Source organism: Paroedura picta, chromosome 8 (genome assembly GCF_049243985.1).
Source record: "Paroedura picta isolate Pp20150507F chromosome 8, Ppicta_v3.0, whole genome shotgun sequence".
NCBI classification, from domain to species: Eukaryota; Metazoa; Chordata; class Lepidosauria; order Squamata; family Gekkonidae; genus Paroedura; species Paroedura picta.
The window spans coordinates 4,490,966-4,511,170 of NC_135376.1; the positions used below are offsets into that span (position 1 = coordinate 4,490,966).

Consider the following 20,205-nt stretch of genomic DNA (forward strand, 5'->3'; position numbering starts at 1 on the left):
TTCAATGCTCAATAAAGCTATTTATTGTTTAAGCATCCAACATTTGCTCATTTGCTTATTTAAGCTCTGCCGACATCTATAACCCACTTTTCTCTACCACAAGGAGTCTCAAAAGTGGCCAGAATATCGCCGTCCCACCTCCCTACAACATGCACCTTGTGTGAGAGAGGAGGAGGGGCTGAACGAACCAGGGCTGGTCCAAGATCACCCAACAAGCTCCACGGATGCAGGAGTGGAAGATTCAAACCCGGTTCTCTGGATTAGAGGCTGCGACTCCTAACCACGACGTGACCTGGCTCTCCTCTCTCCGGGCCCCCTCCAGCAGGGCTCAACCACTTGCTGGTTCCAGGACACAGAAGGTTTCCTTTGCTGTCCAGGCTGATCAGATCTTTGGCTGGCGACCTTCCATGAACGCGTCTACAATCTACTTTCAAAAAGTCATCTCAGGTGGTGGTTTTTGCTACGTCTCTTGCGGGGGAGGCCGTCCACGAGCCAGACTCTGCGGCTGCGGCTTCTTTAGCGGCATGCCGGCGAACCTCTGGATGGCAGGGAAGAGATGGGGGTCTCCATCTGGAAGCTGTAGCAGAGGCTTGCTTTGTTCCTGTAGATCTTGGACAGATGGATCCAATCTGGCAGGACGGGGGCCGGCTGCGGAGCAGAGTCAGGCAGGCTCCTTCACAGCACGCTCTGTCTCCGTGGGGGAGCAGCAGAAGCGGCGGCCGGTGAATTCGAGGAACGCGGGGAGGGGACTGGCCGTGCCACGTTTGGTCCCTGGGCGAAAGGGTCAGCTATGGGGCCCCTTTCGTGCCCCCAAATGCCCGGGTGGCACCGGGCCACACTGGCTCTGCTCTTGCTTTCGATGTTGCCGGCGGTCCCTTGGATTCTGCAAAATGACAGCGGTGCTTCTAAGGTGAGCAAAGCCCTGGGGAAAATGTGGTTCTTAGGGTGGAGGTTTCGGGGTGAATTTGGGTGTGTTTTTATTAGCGGAGGGGAGAAGCACCCTGCAAAGAGGAAACGTTTTTTGTTGTGCTTGAAAGGATCAAAGACAACAAGGAGGAGGAGCTGGGGGGGGGGGTTTATCCTCCGCTTTTCACTACCTAAAGGGAGTCCCAAAGCAGTTTACAAATCCCATTGCCTTTCTCCCCTCACAACGGGCACCCAGTGAGGTAGGTGGGGCTGAGGGAGCTCTAAGAGAACTGCTCTGTGAAACAGATCTAAGAGAACTGAGTTTCCCAGGGTCACTCAGCTGGCTCCATGTGGAGGAGTGGGGGATCAAGCTCAGTTCTCCAGGTTAGAGGTCACCACCTGGCTCTCAGAGGTCCCTCTAAGTCAGCATTTCAGCTTCCAAAAAAAGCAGCAGCTGTTTTTTGTTTTGTTTTTTAAATACTCCATTTTTCACTATCTGAAGGCGTCACAAAGTGGCTTCCAAACACCTTTCCCCTCAACAGCCACCCTGCGAGGTAGGTGGGATGGAGAGAGCTCTAAGAGAACTGCTCAGCAGGAACTGTAACTAGCCCAAGGCCACCCAGCTGGCTGCACAGGGAGGTGTGGGGAATCATACCCACCTCGCCAGATTAGTGACCGCTGCTCTTAACCATGACAGCAGCCTCTTCAAGACTAACAAGGTTTTCTAGTATCCGCTTTCGAGAATCAGACCCCCCCCCCCCCGCGCAATCTTCTTGGTCTCTTAAGTTGCTCCTGGACTTTTTTCTAGTTGTTCTCCTGCAGACTGTCTCTGCTGCCCCTCTCCCGGGTGACCGCTCCAGCATGTCCGTTGTGGGGCTTTGCAAAGGGGATTAGTAACGTTCAGGTGGCTTTCTCTCACCCACGGCTTCCCACAACACCAAACTGCCAGCTCTGATCACTGAGGGCTTTGATTCAGTTTGGCGGAGTGGTTAGGAGTGCAGACTTCTAATCTGGCATGCCGGGTTCGATTCTGCACTCCCCCACATGCAGCCAACTGGGTAACCTTGGGCTCGACACAGCACTGATAAAGCTGTTCTGACTGAGCAGGAATATCAGGGCTCTCTCAGCCTCACCCACCCCACAGGGTGTCTGTTGTGGGGAGAGGAAAGGGAAGGCGAATGGAAGCCACTTTGAGACTCCTTCAGGTAGAGAAAAGCGGCATAGAAGAACCAGCTCTTCTTCTTCATTGCAAAGGGGATTTGTAACGTTCAGGTTTGCCCGGGATGCCTGGTGGCTTTCTCCCACCCATGGCTTGCCACACCACCAAACAGCCAGCTCTGATCACCAGCGGCCTTCATGCTTTGCAGGGTGGAGAACTGGCCCCGTCTGTAGCGGTGGCCCCTGGGATCCCGGGATCTGGCAAGGCCTTGTCGAGGAGTAAGCGCTACGCCATCAGCCCTCAGGGCTACAAGTGGGACCATGTGAATTTGACATACAGGTGAGTGCTATGTGCACCAGTTTGCCATAGCTTAGGGATGAACATAGCCCATCAGACAGACGCTCCCAGAGCCAATACATGAACACCCGAAGCTGCCTTCTACTGAGTCTGGCCATCAAGGTTAGTATTGCCTACTCAGACTGGCAGCTGCTCTCCAAGGTCTCAAGCAGAAATCTTTCCCATCACCTCCTGCCTGATTTTTTTAACTGGGGATGCTGGGGATCAAACCTGGGACCTTTGCATGCCAAGCAGATGCTCTGCCATGGAGCCACGGCCCTTCCACAGCATTATTGTGTGCTTTATTGGTCTGTGCTTGGATTGGCACAGTCTGGACCCTCCCTCATTTTATTTTATTAATTTATTTCATTCATACCTCCCCTTGCTCCCAAGTGAGGGACCCCAAATTGTTTACACTGCTCTCCTCCCCCCCCCTTTTGCCCTAGCAACGACCTTGTGAGGTAGACTAGGCTCACCCAGCAAGCTTCCATGGCAAAGTAGGGATTCGAACCTGGTTCTCCCACATCCCAGCCGGTCACTTGAAACCCACACCATGCTGGCAGATTAGGGTGGGGGGGTTAGGGGTCTGGGAAAAGGTATTGTGATTGTATTGTGTAACTTTTTATTGCATGTTTGATTCTGGTTGTTAGCCGCTGAGAGATGGCAGGCCTGGGAGTGGCAGCATATAAATAAAGGTAAAGGTAAAGGTCTCCCCTGTGCAAGCACCGAGTCATGTCTGACCCTTGGGGTGACGCCCTCTAGCGTTTTCTTGGCAGACTCAATACGGGGTGGTTTGCCAGTGCCTTCCCCAGTCATTACCGTTTACCCCCCAGCAAGCTGGGGACTCATTTTACCGACCTCGGAAGGATGGAAGGCTGAGTCGACCTTGAGCCGGCTGCTGGGATCGAACTCCCAGCCTCATGGGCAAAGCTTTCAGATGGCTGCCTTACCACTCTGTGCCACAAGAGGCATATAAATAAATAAATATAAATAAATGCTGCCTTTCTGCCCTCCCTGGAGCCACAAGGAGGCTAACCATTAAAACAAGCATTATAACAGCAAAAAAAAAAAACAAGTAAAACCGAAGTAAAAAGGAGGGTTGCCAAACTGGATTGGGAAATTCCTCGAGGTTTGGGGGGGGGATGCTCAGAGAGGGTAGGGGTTTGGACAGTGGAGGGACCTCAAGTTGGGGGGGGTCTAATGCCACAGAGCCCCCCCCCCTCCAAAGCTGCCATTTCTTCCAGAGGAACCTATCTCTGTTGTCTGGAGATCAGCTGTAATTGTGGGAGATCTCCAGGCCCCACCTGGAGGTTGGCAACCCTAATTGAAAATATCCTCTAAAGCAGGGGTAGTCAACCTGCGGTCCTCCAGAGGTTCATGGACTACAATTCTCATGAGCCCCTGCCAGCAAATGTCACTCTGTCAATGAGGGCCAATCAGTTCAAACTGCGTGCAGACAACTCAATCCCTACTGGATTGGCCCTCCTGGGAGTGTGCAGCCAATAGGAAGAGAACACTCTGCTAACGAGGGCCAGTTAGTTAGATTGCATGCAGACAATGCACTCCCTACCTGATTGGGCCTTCCTGGGGGTGTGCTGCCAGTAGGGAGAGAGTACTCTTCCAATGATGTCTAATTGTGGGGCTTATCTGTCCTTTTCTTTCTCTTCCTGCTGCTTGCTGGGTGGAAGAGGTGCTGGCCTCTTTGAAAGGCTCTGTTCCTGGTAAATTGTCCCATTCTCATTCTCTTCCCATCCTCCATCTCCCCCAGGCAAGGAAAGGAAGTCAGCTGCTTCCTTTGCCTCTTGTGTTGGTCTCAAGCTTCAGTTCTCTGCTGGAAGGAAGCACAGATGAGCTACAAGGGAGGAAGAAAGAATCAGTATTTCAAAAACAGAATGCCAAAAGACAGACAGAATGCAATGAATGTGTTAACTCAGTCCAGTGACTCAAGGGTTCCTTCAGGCAGTATAAGGTCATCAGCAGGAGGAGCAAGTCACAGGTTGTGTCAACAACCCAGGCCTCCCAGCCTCAAGTTAATATAGGCTGTCAGCAGCTACTCAGTCCTCACTCTGTGATGACTCCCAGTTTTCTGCAGTCAGCAGCTGTCTTGCTAACATGGTGCAGTGCCTTTTAGATTGGAGCTCTCTTCTAGCACACAGCTGGAATTGCTTAATTGGCTCAGGTGAGCCAGGCAGAGAGCTGCAGCTGGAGGATGGGCAGAGGAATAAGGAGCTTCTGCAACAACTTTGGAATCTTAGCCCTGGTTTGTTCACAGCTCCATTCCCTCATGCTGGTCAGAGCTGTCTGCCTGTTGAACATCTGGCTGGGCTAAGCTCCCCTCCAGCTGAGGCTCAGGTGAAACTGGGAGCTGCTGGCAAGGCTTTTCCTCCAAGGAGTCCTCCCTAAGAGGATCTGGGCTCACAACACCTCTCCATGGCCATACAGCTGGCCATCAGAATGCTCTTTGCTTTCCACCACCCTCCTTCTCCTCAGAGGGGGTGGTGGGATCCAGGAGCTTCCGTGAGTCGTGGCTCACTTAGATAGATCAAGGTTTCTCCATCCGGGTTTCCTGAATGGGTGGGACTTAATTCATTTTAAATATATATATTTACATTTTTGTTAAACCATAATTGGGTGATATGACCATATATGATCATGTCGATCTGGCTTCCTCCTCCCAAAATAGCCGATGATGGACCGGTGGGTGGGAAGGGGAGGGGCTTCAGGTGGGTGTGTCCAGAGCTCTGCTTCCCAACCATATTCTGCACGATCGCATCACCTCTGGGGTTTCTCGAAGCCTGGGAAAGGTTTCTGGAGTTTCTCAATGGCAAAAAAAAGTTGAAAAAGGCTGAGACAGGCCAAGATGTCCGTCTGTCTGCAGAAAGAGCAAGAGTGTAGCCACACCTTAATGAAACAGGTTGAGTTTCCCATAATAAAAAATCAAATAAAAATTAACAAAATTTGTTGCAGGGGTGGAGCTTTTGTGAGTCACGGCTCACAATGGCAATGTTAGAGGATAGAGTCTGTGCTAGTCTACTCTGTTGAATTCTAGAGTTGGAAGGGACCACCAGGGTCATCTAGTCCAACCCCGTACAGAATGCAGGAATCCCACAGAATGCAGGAAATGCCTCCCTCCCATCCTAGCCCATAGCTTCAGAATTTCTCAACCTGGGGTTGGCACCCTGGTATCTGTGAGGTGTGTGTGCGTGTAGGGGGTGAGGGTGCCTTGTCTCTGGGACCCCTGTGACGGATGCTTCTTTGCTTGCTGGTTCCATGGTTGCAGGATCGTGCAGTTCCCCAGCACTCTCAACAAGGGGGACACCGAAACAGCCATCGGCAGGGCCTTCCGCATGTGGAGCGATGTTTCGCCCCTCACCTTCCGGCGCCTGCCTCCTACCCAGCAGGCAGACATCACTATCGGTGAGAGCTTTAGGGGCAGGAAATTGGGGGAGGCAGGGGGTGGGCTAGGGTGGCCAGGTCTGGGTCGGGAAATACCTGGAGCCTTTGGGGGTGGAGCTGGGAGTGGGTAGGATTTGGGGGGGGTATAGGCCACAGAGTCCCCCCTCCAGAGCAGCCATTTTCTCCCGGGAACTGTTCTCTGACATCTGAAGATGAGCTGAAATTCTGGTGCTTCTGTTCCCGACAGTCTCTCAAGGACTATCGCTAGCTTTGCACAGCTAAAGCTGTCATTCTCAATCGGCGTGACTAGTAACCGCTGGGTTACCTCAGAGTCCCAGGTTATTTATTTATGTTTTTAAATATATATTTTAATTTTCTTTTAACTAACCCGGGAAGAGTCAGGAAGGAAAAGTGGCCTGCGATGGCCAGGTTGAGTTCACACTCAATGAAAAAGGAATGGGAGGGAGATCTCCTAAAGTCACAAGTGATCTCCAAATCAAAAAGATCACCACCACCCAGGAGAATTGCTGCTTTGCTTTGCTTGCTTTGTTCTGCGAAAGAACTCTTGCATAATTTTATGACTGGGGCTCACCACAACATGAGGAACTGTATTAAAGGGTCGTGGCTCTAGGAAGGTGGAGAATCACTAATTTATAGCATAGCCTAGTGTAGGGCTAGTAACAGAAGGGCAACTTTGGGCAAAGGTGTATGGCCATGACGTTTCTTCTTCTTCTTCTTCTTCTTCTTCTTCTTCTTCTTCTTCTTCTTCTTCTTCTTCTTCTTCTTCTTCTCCTTCTCCTCCTCCTCCTCCTCCTCCTCCTCCTCCTCCTCCTTCTCCTTCTCCTTCTTCTCCTTCTCCTTCTCCTTCCTCCTTCCTCCTTCCTCCCTCCTTCTTCTTCTCCCTTCTCCTTCTCCTCCTCCTCCTCCTTCTTCTCCCTTCTCCTCCTCCTCCTCCTTCTTCTTCTTCTTCTTCTCCCTTCTTCTTCTTCTTCTTCTCGGCAGGATTCTACACCTTCAACCACACGGACTGCTGGTTCTCCTCTCTCCACCCCTGCTTTGACGGGCTCAACGGGGAACTCGCTCACGCCTTCCTCCCGCCAAGTGGGGAGATCCACTTCGATAACCACGAGTTCTGGATTCTGGGCCGCTCGCGCTTCAGTTGGAAGCAAGGTACCCGGGAAGGGGAAGCGATGATTTTTGTCAATGGCAAATGGCAGATTGATTTTGCTTGGGGCACTGCAGTTCTTCACCAGCATGGTGGGGTGGTTAGGAGCAGCGGTTTCTGATCTGGAGAGCTGGGTTTGATGCCCTGCTCCTCCACATGCAGCCAGCTTGGCTGGTCACAGTCCTGTTAGTGCTGTTCTCACAGAGCAGTTTCTCTCAGGGCTCTCTCAGCCTTCCCTCCCTCACAGGGTGTCTGTTGAGGGGAGAGGAGGGGGAAGGCAATCGTAAGCCGCTTTGAGACTCCTCTCAAAAGCAGGGTATAAAAGCCAACTCTTCTTCTTCTTCTTCTTCGTGAAAAAACATTACTGTGGTATCAATACAGTTCCGCGTACAGGTTGGGTCACCGCACCTCAAAAAAAAAAAGTTATAGCAATGGAAAAAGTGCAGAAAGAGGCAACTAGAAGAAGATTTGGTTTTTATATCCAACTTTTCTCTCCCTGAAAGAGTCTAAAAGCGACTCACAATTGCCTTCCCTTCCTCTCCCTGTGAGGCAAGGGGAGCTGAGAGAGTTCTGACAGAACTGCTCTGGGAGAACAGCTCTAACCGGACTGAGACACCTCTTAAAGGCAGGTGGCAACTGAGACGCTACTTCTAGAGGGATTTAAAACCTTCTGGAACTTTCCCTGTGGGATTGTCTCTTCGGATGCGGCTTGTACGTAAGAGAGTTGACGGTAGGGTTGCCAGTTCTGGGTTGGAATATTCCTGGAGATTTCAGGGAGGAATCTAGGGTGGGTGGGTTTAGGAAAGGACGGGACCTCAGTGGGGCATGGGGTCATACAGTCTTCTTTCCAGAGTAGCCGTTCTCTTGAGCAAAACCGATCTCTGTAATCCGGAGGTCAGTTGCCCCACCAGGAGATCTCCAGGCCCCACATGGAGTTTGGCAACCTCACTTGACAGATGGACACGATGGCGGGCGGAAGGGCCCTCCAGAGCTTCCTTGCGGCTTTGCTTCCCTCTTGCAGGCGTCTGGCTGAACGACTTGGTGCAGGTGGCGGCTCATGAGATCGGCCATGCGCTGGGCCTGTGGCACTCCCGGGACATCCGGGCCCTCATGCATCCCAACGCCACGCACAGCAGGACGTGGCGCATCGGCCAGGACGACGTCTGGGCCATCCAGCGGCTCTACGGTGAGGAGGGGGAGCCCACCTGGCAGGGGGTTTTCCAAAGCTGGTCAGCGTGGAGTCTGTGTCCGCTTTCCTTGTGAGGGGAAAGAAACTGGCAGTCCCCTCCCCTCCCGTCTCCTTCTGCAGGCCACACTGACAGGGGGAGGGGGGGAGCTTTAAGCCACACTGTCAACCACAATTCAGCTAACAGCTTGGGAAAGGCGTGTTTCTGAAAGGAAAATCCTACCATGCAATTTCTTCCTGGTGGGGATCGTCCCATAGCTTCAAAGTCAGGGTTGCCAGCTCTGGATATGAAAATACCTGGAGATTTCAGGGGGTGGAGCCTGGAGAGGGGGGAGTGTTGAGAGGGGAGGGGCTTCAGTGCTGTAGAACAGGGGTAGTCAACCTGTGGTCCTCCAGATGTCCATGGACTACAATTCCCATGAGCCCCTGCCAGCATTTGCTGGCAGGGGCTCATGGGAATTGTAGTCCATGGACATCTGGAGGACCACAGGTTGACTACCCCTGCTGTAGAATGCCTTAAACTCCACCTTCCGAAGCAGCCATTTCTCTCCAGGGGGAACGCATCTGTCACATCTCCAGCCGCCACCTGGAGGTTGGCGACCATAGGTGAAGAAGTTAGCAGTTTGTTTCCTCCCGCTGCACTCTGGGTTGGGACGTCCTTGGAGATTTGAGGGGCGGAGCCTGGGGACGTGGGCCTTGAAGAGAAGGGGGACCTCGGCAGGGGAGAACGCAAGAGCGTCCATCCTCCAAAGCTGCCGTCTTCTCCTTGGTCGTCTGGATGCTCGTTGTAAAAGCAGGAGATCTCCAGACGTCCCCTGGAGGGTGGCATCCCACCCTGCAGGCCAAACGGACTGAGAAAGTGAGTCTCCTTCAATGGGTAATAGGGGAGCAATTCAGGGTTCCGCTGTTGCCTTTGGGTCATGTTGAAGTAATGTTGAATTCATGTAGGCATATTGCTGAAATGCCCAGTGTCCCTCCCTTTTTTGGGGACTAAGTGACACATTCTATGAGGCACAGGAAAACACACTCCGACTGAGAGAGGGCTATGGCAAGATTCTTTGGCCACCTCATAGTCCCCAGTCCTGCATCACACAAATGCTGGACAACTGAGGGAGACCTCAAGAGGGGTCGAAACGCATTTGGGGTCATTTATCCATGTGTTGATATGCTCCGGATTTGTGCATTTGACTACTGTTGATGCTTTTAAAATTTAAAATGTACACATGAGCGGAATAAATATTTGTATCTTAATATTTAGTCTTTTCTTTTACTGTTCAACCTCTAAGGCTCCTAATCTGCAGAGGTAGGATGTGGAAAGATGGGTATCTCTCCATGTCAAAGTGTGAAGTGTGTGAATAGTTGCCGGGTGGAGTTCATTAGCAAGTACATTGGGATGTGATCTCATCTTGTCTGGGTGGAGTTCATTAGAAAGTCCATTAGTCAATCTCTTGCCTGTCCCATCTGATAAACTATTGCAAGATGTTTTTAGAATCCCGTGTTTCTTTATTCTGGTATTTTTTAGGACTGGTAACCAGGATTTATTAGTTTTCAGACTCTCTTTTGGTGTCCATTAGTTCTTCAAATCGGATATTATGTCCAGATTGCCTTAGAGCACATTCAGCTACTGCTGATTTCTCAGCCTCCCTTTCGGTTCACTATTGAAATTAGCTTCCCCACTTCCCTATTAGAATTTCAAAGGAAGTCATGTCCCAAAACACATATTTTCCCCTTTAAAGTCCTCCCAAAGCAGTCTAGTTTTGAACAGCAGAGCGGAGTGGGGTTGGAAGGGTTAAACTCTCATCCTGGCATGGCCCAAGGCAACGTGAGGCTGCATGAGACAGGAATTTGCAGTTTAGGGCCCAAACAAGATGCCTCATCTCCCCTGTCATCCACCTGAGCCCTGGGAGCCATATCACTTACTAAGCTTGTTTATAAAAGTTTGTTGGGGAAAGCTGAGCCAGCAGGGGCTGGACTGGATGATGTCAAACCAGCATCTCCTCTACCCTTACGGTTGATCCTATCTTTTGTTCCTGTCATCACCTCTTAACTAGCTGGGGAGAGGACAGCACGGTCCACGTTCCCACCCTCCTGCTCCCTTTCCTCTCCCTTGCAGGCTGCGTGGATGAGAAGAGACAGTGCCCAGCATGGGCCCAGCAGGGGTTCTGTAGGCGCCGGCGGGACTTCATGAAACGGCACTGCCCGAGGATCTGTAACGCCTGCTTCGGTGAGAGTCTGCCCCCATCCTACAACTTAGGGATTCCAGTCTCCAGGTGGGACCTGCAGATGCCCCAGAATTACAGCCCATCTCCAAACCAAAGAGATCAGTTCCCCTGGCAAAAATGGCTGCTTTGAAGCGGGGGGGGGGGGCTCCGTAGCGGTCTTCTCCACTGAGCCCCTCCTCCCCCCAGATCCCACCCACTCATGGCTCCACCCCCAACCCGGAGCTGACATCCCTACCGACAACAGACTCACCAAGTAATGAAGGGCCAACCAAATGGTTTCAGGCTGAACTGGCACACAGCGACACATGAGGAGAACCAGTCCTCTCAATATGCAGGCCCTAGGCCGGTGGTTCTCAGCCTTCCTAATGCTGCGACCCTTTAATGCAGTTCCTCCTGTTGTGGTGAGCTCCGACCATAAAATTACGCAAGGGTTCTTTCACAGAAATTAAACCAAAACTGAGCAATGGAGTGAAGATCCATTGTTCATGATTGTTTTTTTCCCCGGGGTTTCTCAGTTCAGTTCTGCCTCTTGTCCCACCATGCCGATCTCGCTCTTTTTCGCTGCTCCAGACAGACAAATGCCTTATCTCGATCTACCCCACAAGGCTGTTGTGTAGGTGGCACCCCCCCCCAGCCAAGCTGCGACCCCTGTGAAAGGGTCATTTGACTCCCAAAGGGGTCCTGACCCCCAGGTTGAGAACCACTGCCCTAAGCCATGAAGGGCTTCCAAGACCATAAACGGCACTTGGAATTGGAACTGAGAAATAAAATGGCAACCAACGAGGTGATTGTAAAGTTGGCAGGGTGTCTCCTCAACGGGCAGCCCCTGCCGTCCATTAGGATGCTGCCCTCTGGACCAACTGCAATTTCTGAGTGGTCTTCAAACGATCGTTTATTTATTTTATTTATTTATTTGGATTTTTATACCGCCCTTCCCTACGGCTCTGGGAGGTGTACATGGAACGTTGCACAAAATTGCATAGAACTTTATGACAATCGATAGTGTTGCACAAATATCATGGAACATCACAACAATATATCAGGTAACAATCACAACACAAATGACAACTCTGATGTACCCCTCGGGAGATCAAATTGTTCAGCCATGGGAGGGTGTCTGAGGGGGGGAACAGCAGATGTTCCGAGTCGGTCGGCCTCAAGCAGATGCCTGGTGGAGGAGCTCCCTTTTGCAGGCCCTGCAGAACTGTGGAAGCTCAAGCAGGGCTCTGATCTCCTCTGGGAGCTCGTTCCACCAGGTGGGGGCCGAGAAGGCTCTGGCCCTTGTTGAGATCTGAGAACCAGTTTGGTGCAGTGGTTAGGAGTGCGGACTGCTAATCTGGCGAGCCAGGTTCGATTCTGCACTCCCCCACATGCAACCAGCTGGGTGACCTTGGGCTCACCACAGCACTGATAAAGCTGTTCTGACCGAGCAGGAATATCGGGGCTCTCTCAGCCTCACCCACCCCACAGGGTGTCTGTTGTGGGGAGAGGAAAGGGAAGGCGACTGTAAGCCGCTTTGAGCCTCCTTTGGGTAGAGAAAAGTGGCATCTAAGAACCAACTCTTCTTCTTCTTCTCTGGGGCCAGGGATCTGCAGCCATTTGGAGGTGGTGGAGAATAAGGCTCTTCTTGGGGGTATAGGCAGGGAGGCGGTCTCTCAGATACACTGGGCCCAAACCGCCTATGGCGTCATGTGTCTCCTTGTGGCTTGTCCAGCCGTGCCCTGGGAGTGGGGGAAACTGTGGTGAACCAGATGCAAATAAGAGAAAGGACCCTTTAAAAAAATATATTGATTTCAACTTCATTTCAGACAACATACAATTGCAGAAAGACTAGGTAGAAGTACTTCCGGGGGTTATCGTGGAAGATTCCTTAATTGTTTTAATGACCCTCCGGCACAGATACCAATATGTAGCTCGTCTTTTCTCATTAGTCATCATAACCTTGAGTCATCTCGCTGCTGGCGTCTTTGTACTAATAGAATGAACCCATCATTTCCGTACAATTTTAAAATCTTTAATTGGTTTATCATTTACATATTTTATCAATGTTGCTACCTGGGCCATTTCTAACACTTTAAATTGCCATTTGAAAAATGGTAGGTGTCTCCATTCCCCGCCCCCCAAATAGTTCATGCAGCCGTAGTCAAATATATAAATGTTTCTCCAATTTTCTTTTTATCCTTACCTCTGTCCAGAAAACCCGGAATATAACATCCTGGTTTCAATAGCATAGTATTTTTGCAAATATTTAAGATCTCAGCATGTATCTTCTGCCAAAACTCCTTTACTTTTTTGCATGTCCACCATAAGTGGTACATAAGTGGTATTTCTTCTCCACATTTCCAGCATCTATGGGAAAATCCTTTCTGCATTTTAGATTATTTATATGGTGTCATATACCAACAATATAACTTCTTATAATTCGCTTTAAGATAGTAACTTCTAGAGCCAGTTTGGTGTAGTGGTTAGGAGTGTGGACTTCTAATCTGGCATGCCGGGTTCGATTCTGCACTCCCCCACACCCAGGAGCCAGCTGGGTGACCTTGGGTTCGCCACGGCACTGATAAAACTGTTCTGACCGGGCAGTGATATCAGGGCTCTCTCAGCCTCACCCACCCCACAGGGTGTCTGTTGTGGGGAGAGGAAAGGGAAGGTGACTGTAAGCCGCTTTGACCCTCCTTCGGGTAGGGGAAAGCGGCATATAAGAACCAACTCTTCTTCTTCTTCTAGTAAAATGTAAACCTTTGGTCCACGTTTTTGCCACACTTAAGTACCACCAAGTATGTTCAGATTATTAAATCTTCCAAAATAAGCTTTGAATAGCTACCGATTAAAGCCAGAAGGAAGAGAAACATTGTCCCTAAGTTCAGCTCTTCTGGCACGATAAAATGTTTTCTGAAGAAAGGAACATTTCCTGAAAATAGCTTTAATTGGTAGCTGTTAAATGCTTATTTTGGAAGGATTTACTAGCCTGAATACACTTGAAGTATTTCTGTAAGGAATCTGACGTCAGAATAAACTACAATAAAATCTGCATTTGGTCTTATTGTTTGCCTTTCATGGGATTTTCTCAAGTTTCATTACATGTATTTTCCTTTGTACTCACTCATAAGGATCCCGGCAGCCAGTTTTTCAAACACCAAGGCTGAGTTTGAGTACCCCAAACCTTCATTTTATTTATTTATATTTCGACTTCTATACATAAGCTGCTCTGCAGATGTCAAAGCAAATGAAGCAGACCCGTCAGCTACTAGTATCACCAAACTGAAAAGCAAGCTGATGCGGATAGCTATGAATGTTTCAAAATTCTTCTTTGTTATTAAACTGTAAGAGGTCCGGATCGGGACCTCGTTCTGCCTCTTGCTGTTTTTCTCTTACAGTTTAACAATAAAGAAGAATTCTGGAACGTTCATAGCCCTCCGGATCGGTTTGCCTTTTGCTCTGCAAAAGCAAACATTGGGAAAGGATTGTGGCTCAGTGCTAGAGCACTTGCCTAGCATACAGAAGGTCCCAGGTTCAATCCCCAGCCCCTCCACCTAAAAGCTCCATGGATCCAGCTCTACTCTGTCTACCACCCTCCCCAAGCATCTGGCTTCTCAACCAGTTTCTCTTCTGCCTTGTCTGAATCCAGCTTCAGCTTGGTCTGTCTTAGACCCTCAAGACCCGCCTGGAATATTCACGTTTATATTCACATATATAATAGTGGTTAAACGATTATAATAGTGGTTAAGAAGGTCATGACTAGGAGAGCCAGTTTGGTGTAGTGGTTAAGAGTGCGGACTTCTAATCTGGCATGCCAGGTTCGATTCTGCAGTCTCCCCCACATGCAACCAGCTGGGTGACCTTGGGCTCACCACGGCAATGATAAAACTGTTCTGACCGAGCAGGAATATCAGGGCTCTCTCAGCCTCACCCACCCCACAGGGTGTCTGATGTGGGGAGAGGAAAGGGAAGGTGAATGTAAGCCGCTTTGAGCCTCCTTTGGGTAGGGAAAAGCGGCATATAAGAACCAACTCTTCTTCTTCTTCTTCTTCATCTGGGACCACTGGGTTTGAGCCCCCACTTGTCCCTGGAAGCTTGAAGTATGACCATGAGCCAGTCACCCTCTCAACCTAACCCACCTCACAGGGTTGTTGTGAAAATGATGTAAAGCTGGTTTTGGTCCTGATGGGGAAGAAAGGCAGAGTACGAAGAAATTAAATAAGGGCACTGATTCAAGGCCAGGATGGATGCATCTGGAGGCTGGGGTAATGAAATATAGAGCTGGGTGTCCTCTGCATGTTAATAACACCCACAACTATGGATGAGTGCATTGTAGCCTTGTAATTACCGAGGGACATGCATGACAAAATGAAACATGATGTACCTCTATGAAAACTCTGGGTCTGATCAGTTAAAATGACTGAAACCGCCAAGCAGCCAGTCCTCAAACATTAACTTAATGTTAATAATAAATAAACAAACAAATAAATAAATAAAATGTAATTCCTCTCCAACCCTTCCAGCCAATGTACAAGAATGGAGTGGTCAACTGTACGAAAGGTCTAACTATATCAGCTATGGCCAACAGATCTGTATGTGGCATTCCAGATGCGTATCCAACCACTGCATTCTTTGCCGGCCTGGCTTCCTTTTTCCACTGACCAATTCTAGCAGAATTGCTCTCTCCATTGAGTTGGATCGCATGATATGGCCAATGTAAGTGAGCTGGAGTTTCATGATGTTGCCTACCTGTGATATATCAGACTTGTAGTGGTTAGGAGTGCGGCCTTCTAATCTGGCATGACGGGTTCAATTCTGCACTCGCCCACATGCAGCCAGCTGGGTGACCTTGGGCTCCCCAAGGCTCTGATAAAACTGTTCTGACCGAGCAGGAATATCAGGGCTCTCTCAGCCTCACCCACCCCACAGGGTGTCTGTTGTGGGGAGAGGAATGGGAAGGCGACTGTAAGCCGCTTTGAGCCTCCTTCGGGTAGGGAAAAGCAGCATATAAGAACCAACTCTTCTTCTTCTTCTTCTTCTTCTTCTTCTTCTTCTTCTTCTTCTTCTTCTTCTTCTTCTTCTTCTTCTTCTTCTTCTTCTTCTTCTTCTTCTTCTTCTTCTTCTTCTTCTTCTTCTTCTTCTTCTTCTTCTTCTTCTTCTACTTCTTCTACTTCTACTTCTACTTCTACTTCTACTTCTTCTTTTGCCCTTAGTGGAGCCCGCAGAAGTCTTCTCCAATGCCAGAGTTCAAATGAATCGATTCTTCTCTTGTCTGATTTTTTTATCACCCAACTTTCACAACCACAAGTTGGATCGCTCTAACTAATCTACATTTAGTAGTCAGGTTTATGTCCCTGTTTTTCCGCGTTCACTTCAAGCTCCTCGTTGCTGAGCAACCCTGAGCAATTTTACGTTTTATTTCCTTGCCGCAGTCGGCACTCACATCAGTTGTGATCCAAGGGAAATTAGTTCTTGAACACATTCGGTCTCTTCACCATCAATTGTTATTGTGACATGTGCTGTTTTTGCAGTGGTCATTACTTTTTGCCTTTTTAGTGTTTAAGAAAAGGTCAAATCCCTTGCTTACATCATTGACTTTTGTAGTCAACTGTTCTCAAATGCTAATAGGTCTGAGCAATGGGAAGGTCAAGCTGTCCCCCTCCCTAAACAGGGAATTAAGACTGGGAGGAATTAAGACTCAGAGAAAGTTCAGAAAGGAAGGAACTGGAGATAGCCAGGGAAAGCCTCTTTGAGTCGGCCTGAGATGGTCAGTGGGTAGGAAAAAGAGGGGTGATAAAACTTAGGGGGAGGAAGGAGAAAGTGCGTTTTTGTGCTGAGTCCATCAGAGCAGTCAGAACTCTTAACTAAGGTTTGGGGACAGAAGACATGGACCCTGGGCTTGCCTGGAGAGCTGAAAGAAGCCTCAAAATAATGGAAACTGTAGAGATCTTCAGCATTCCAAACTAATGTTAGTAATTTTTAAGACTGATTAGTGATTTCATATAATTTATGACTGTCGTGAGCTGCCCTGAGCCCCTTGGGGAAGGGTGGCATACAAGTGGAAAAATAAATAATAAAATAGAGAGATCTATCTTTATCCCCCTGAGAAATTTCCTAAGAAGTTTAGTATTAGTATTAGTATTAGTATTAGTATTAGTATTAGTATTAGTATTAGTATTAGTATTAGTATTAGTATTAGTATTAGTATTAGTATTAGGGCTTCCTTGAAATCCCTTGCATCTTCTAGCCCAAGCAGAAACCTCCAGACTTTGCTTCGTTCGCAACTCTCATGCTGTTGTAGCAGCTGCCAAGCACTGCATTGCATTTGCATTTCTCTCCTCTTCTTACAGAGCACCCTTCTACATCCACGTCCTCTTCGCCTCCTGCCCGGCCTTCTCTCGTTCGGCTTAGATTCATCTCTAAGGGAAGAGTCATCACCTTCCGTTGTGGGCGGAACGCCTCTGTGTCCAATTTGCAAGTCAGGTGAGAATCTTTGGCTACCGTAGGCTGCAGTCTTGAGCAGACACATCGCCTGATGCTCCAAAGCAGGAGCCTTGATATTACTGCTCGGCCAGAACAACTTTATCAGTGCTCTGGCGAGCCCAAGGTCCACCCAGCTGGCTACTTCCGCTTTGAGACTCCTGGTAGAGAAAAGCAGCATATAAGAATCAGTTCTCCTCCTCCTCCTCCTTCTCCTTCTCCTCCGGACTATAATGGAGCTCCAGATGACAGAAATCAGTTCCCCTGGAGAAAATGGCTGTCTTAGAAGCTGGTCTGTGCCCCGTTTAAATGCGTCCCCTCCTCAGTCTCCACCCCCAGACCTGGCAAACCTAGTAGGAGGACTCATGGGAGCCTAATACTTGTGCTTGCAGAAGAATGAGGCCAAATTTTGGAGAGTGGGCATTAGGGACATTGCCAGTCTGTACAGTGGAAAAAAGCTACAGAGGGAGATGCTAAGAACAGCCACAATGTATACACATGTGGTCACCAACCTCCAGGTGGAACCTGGAGGCCTCACAGAATTACAGCTGTTCTCTGGAAAGCAGAGGTCTGTTTCTCTGGGGGGAACATGGCGGCTTTTATTTTATTAATTAATCAATTAATTTATTTATTCATACCCCGCCTCCCTTGACAAAGTATAACCCATAAAATCCGATTAAAACAGAATGCATTCATCATAAAATCAGCAGTCATAAAGATGGTGGTGCAAACCAGTTTCTCCCGATCCAACTCAGCTGGTCCCAACCAAGGACCAACTCAAGACCTGAATAGGATGGTGGCTGGTCCTGATCTCACCCGTTCAGTATGGGACACACAGAATAAGGCAGGACCTCCAGATCGTAACTCCAGTCAATCTTTGCCCTGGCCTCAACCAAACGCCTGGCGGAAGAGCTCCGTCTTATGACAATTGTATCTTTCTGAGGTCCCTCCTTCCCCAGATCCCACCCCCAAATCTCCAGGAATTCCCAAACCGGGAGTGGGCAAGTGGGGCGGGCCTTAGATCCATCAGCCTCCTCCTCCTCCTCCTCCTCCCATTCTCTTTGCTTTCACCTTTTTTGCAGCTGGTATAAAGACGGGGAGCCGGTCTTCCGTTCCCTCCCGGGCTTCGAACTGCTTCCCAACCGGGACCTGCGTGTTGTGGCGACGGAGTCCAGCGAAGGGCGCTATGCCTGCTTGATCCGCCGCGGTGCTCAGACTCTCCGGGTTAATTCCTGGCAGGTGAAGTTGAAAGCAAAGGCCTCCTTGCGCCCCAAGCCAGGGCTGCGGAAGGACACGGCGGGTGCACACTGAGCGAAGCGACTCTCGAGGAGACACAGTCTGAATCCCAGCTGGTAGCGCTGCAAGCGCTGGCCGCCTGGATCCGTCGTGGCTCGAGGGGTCGGCCGTTGTGGTCCTCCGTGCTCGTCCTTTCTGCAGCCAGAAACCTTCAGTACAGAAGGTCCGGTTCGGGACCCATGAGGTTGGCGTCCTTCAAGGCAGAGCCCTGGAGTCCTCCTGGAATTACGACCGATTCCTCAACCACAGAGTTTTGTTCTCCTTGACAAAATCCTCACCTCAACTCCCACCCGACATCCAGCAATTTGTCCAGAGCTGAGGTGGCCAACCTGAACAGATTTTGGGTCTACAGTCAGATGTTGCATTGCGTGTCTTCCGACCTCGATGGTCCTGTCTCCTAATGCTTGTGAGAGAGAGACAACCTGATATAAATAACCTCACCAGGGGAGAGAAATCCTACGATAGTCCCTCCACAGGAGAGGATCCGGGATGGACAGCATTGACTTATTTCTGCTAATAGTGGACCTTGCTCCAAATCAACATCCTCCTGAAAGGCCGATAAATATGAAAACCTTGTCTTTCTTCCGTGACCTCTTTTTCTGTGAGTGGTTTCCCAATGGCATAGGTACGGCCTAGAATTCCCTTCCTCGTCCAATGCCCGAGGCCAATTGAGGCAGTGCATGCTTGCAATTTGGGCTAAAAGGCAAATTTGCGGGCGTGTGCTGCCTTGATTTGCCCTGGGCATTGTGCAAGGGAGGAGAGATGTTTGTGTAATTCATGGCCGGTTGGGAGTTCGAACCTGGCTCTCCCTGTTCCGAGTCTGAAACCCTGGCGATTATGTAACACTGCCTTTCATTTGGGAATCACAAGAAAGCCATGTGGAAGAAATATATGTGATGGAAATGCTTGCATTTTCCCATGCTTCTGTTTTTCTAAGGTATTTAAAAAAAATTATTTCCTGCTTCTCCTGATCGTAGGAAATGGCTTGCAATAAGAGATAAAAAGATACTGCATAAGAAAGATCAAACCAGGGGCTGAATAAAAGAGGAGGTGGTCTTCCTAGGCTTGGCTGGTGGAAGGTTGAGGGGCATGGACATGGTGTTTATGTGTGAACTAGGGGCAAAGCCCGTTGTATCCAAAAATACAATAGGCGCTAGAGCTTGGCAGTGGGAAGAGGAAGGGGAGGAGTTGTCCAGTCTGTAAGGGCATGGGGTTGAATGTGTGTGTTGTGTGGGAGGTTGTGGTGGCATGGTGGCAAATGAGGCCATGGGTGTGGAGATATGGATGTCAAGAACCTGTGGTTTGGAAGGTTCGTTGAGTGTGGGAGAGGACTGACCTTTGGGAATTTTGGCATAGTGGTTACAGATGAGCTTTCCAGAGCCATGTCCTCAGATATGTGAAGGGAAAATCAGACTAGAGACTCTTCTTAGGGGAAGATTACATGGCAACCAATTCCTCCCAGTTCTGTGTCATTTCCTTTCTTGTGTGAATTAGGCCACATTCACCGAAATGCCCCTCTGCCATAATACACATGGGGTAGTCACAGTACACAGGTGTCCACCCTGTTCCTTCTTCTCCATTTTTTCACTGTTGATAAAATGTTATGTGCCCACATGCTTCTTTCATGGTTGCTCCTTAGAAGAAGAAGAGCTGGATTTTTGTACCCTGCTGTTTACTACCCAAAGGACTCTCAAAGCGGTTTACAAACCCTCAGACCAGCCCCGCCCACCCTTTGCCCACTTAGCCTTTTATGTTTATACAGCGACAGCTGTATAAAGATGGAGACTGTGGTGACCATACAGGTCCTGGTGATTCCTAGAGTGACCTATTGCCACTTCCTGGCTGTATCCAGAAGGGATGTACAGGGGCCAAGGATGCTGGTGGGTTTTGAAAATGTTCTTTTACCCCAGAGGCTAAGAGTGCAGGTAGTTATGTCACTTCTGGGGCATGGCAGTGAGTATGGCCAGCTGACATCACTTTGGGGGCTCCTCCATAGTCAAAGGCTTGGAAAAGGCTGTTCTAGAAGGCTAAGAACAGGGTAGAACTAACAACAGACACCCTGTGAGGTAGGTGAGGC

At 49.4% G+C, this 20,205-nt stretch overlaps 1 protein-coding gene across 3 annotated transcripts; it reads left to right on the forward strand.

Moving 5' to 3' along the window:
- The first annotated feature begins 270 nt into the window (after positions 1-270).
- LOC143842860 (matrix metalloproteinase-23-like) lies at positions 271-19,035 on the forward strand. Of its 3 annotated transcripts, XM_077348139.1 has the most exons (9): positions 283-447; positions 608-910; positions 2,274-2,404; positions 5,682-5,818; positions 6,800-6,967; positions 7,984-8,148; positions 10,262-10,372; positions 16,703-16,835; positions 17,915-19,035. In XM_077348139.1, exons 2-9 carry the CDS (start codon positions 791-793, stop codon positions 18,141-18,143), a joined length of 1,194 nt encoding a protein of 397 aa, XP_077204254.1. In that variant the 5' UTR covers positions 283-447; positions 608-790; the 3' UTR covers positions 18,144-19,035. The 3 variants fall into 3 exon arrangements, 2 of the variants coding, with proteins under 2 accessions (XP_077204254.1, XP_077204255.1); XR_013233379.1 differs by having other exon boundaries at positions 271-910; positions 10,262-10,418; positions 17,915-18,050; XM_077348140.1 differs by lacking the exons at positions 283-447; positions 2,274-2,404 and having other exon boundaries at positions 800-910.
- Positions 19,036-20,205: the final 1,170 nt, after the last annotated feature.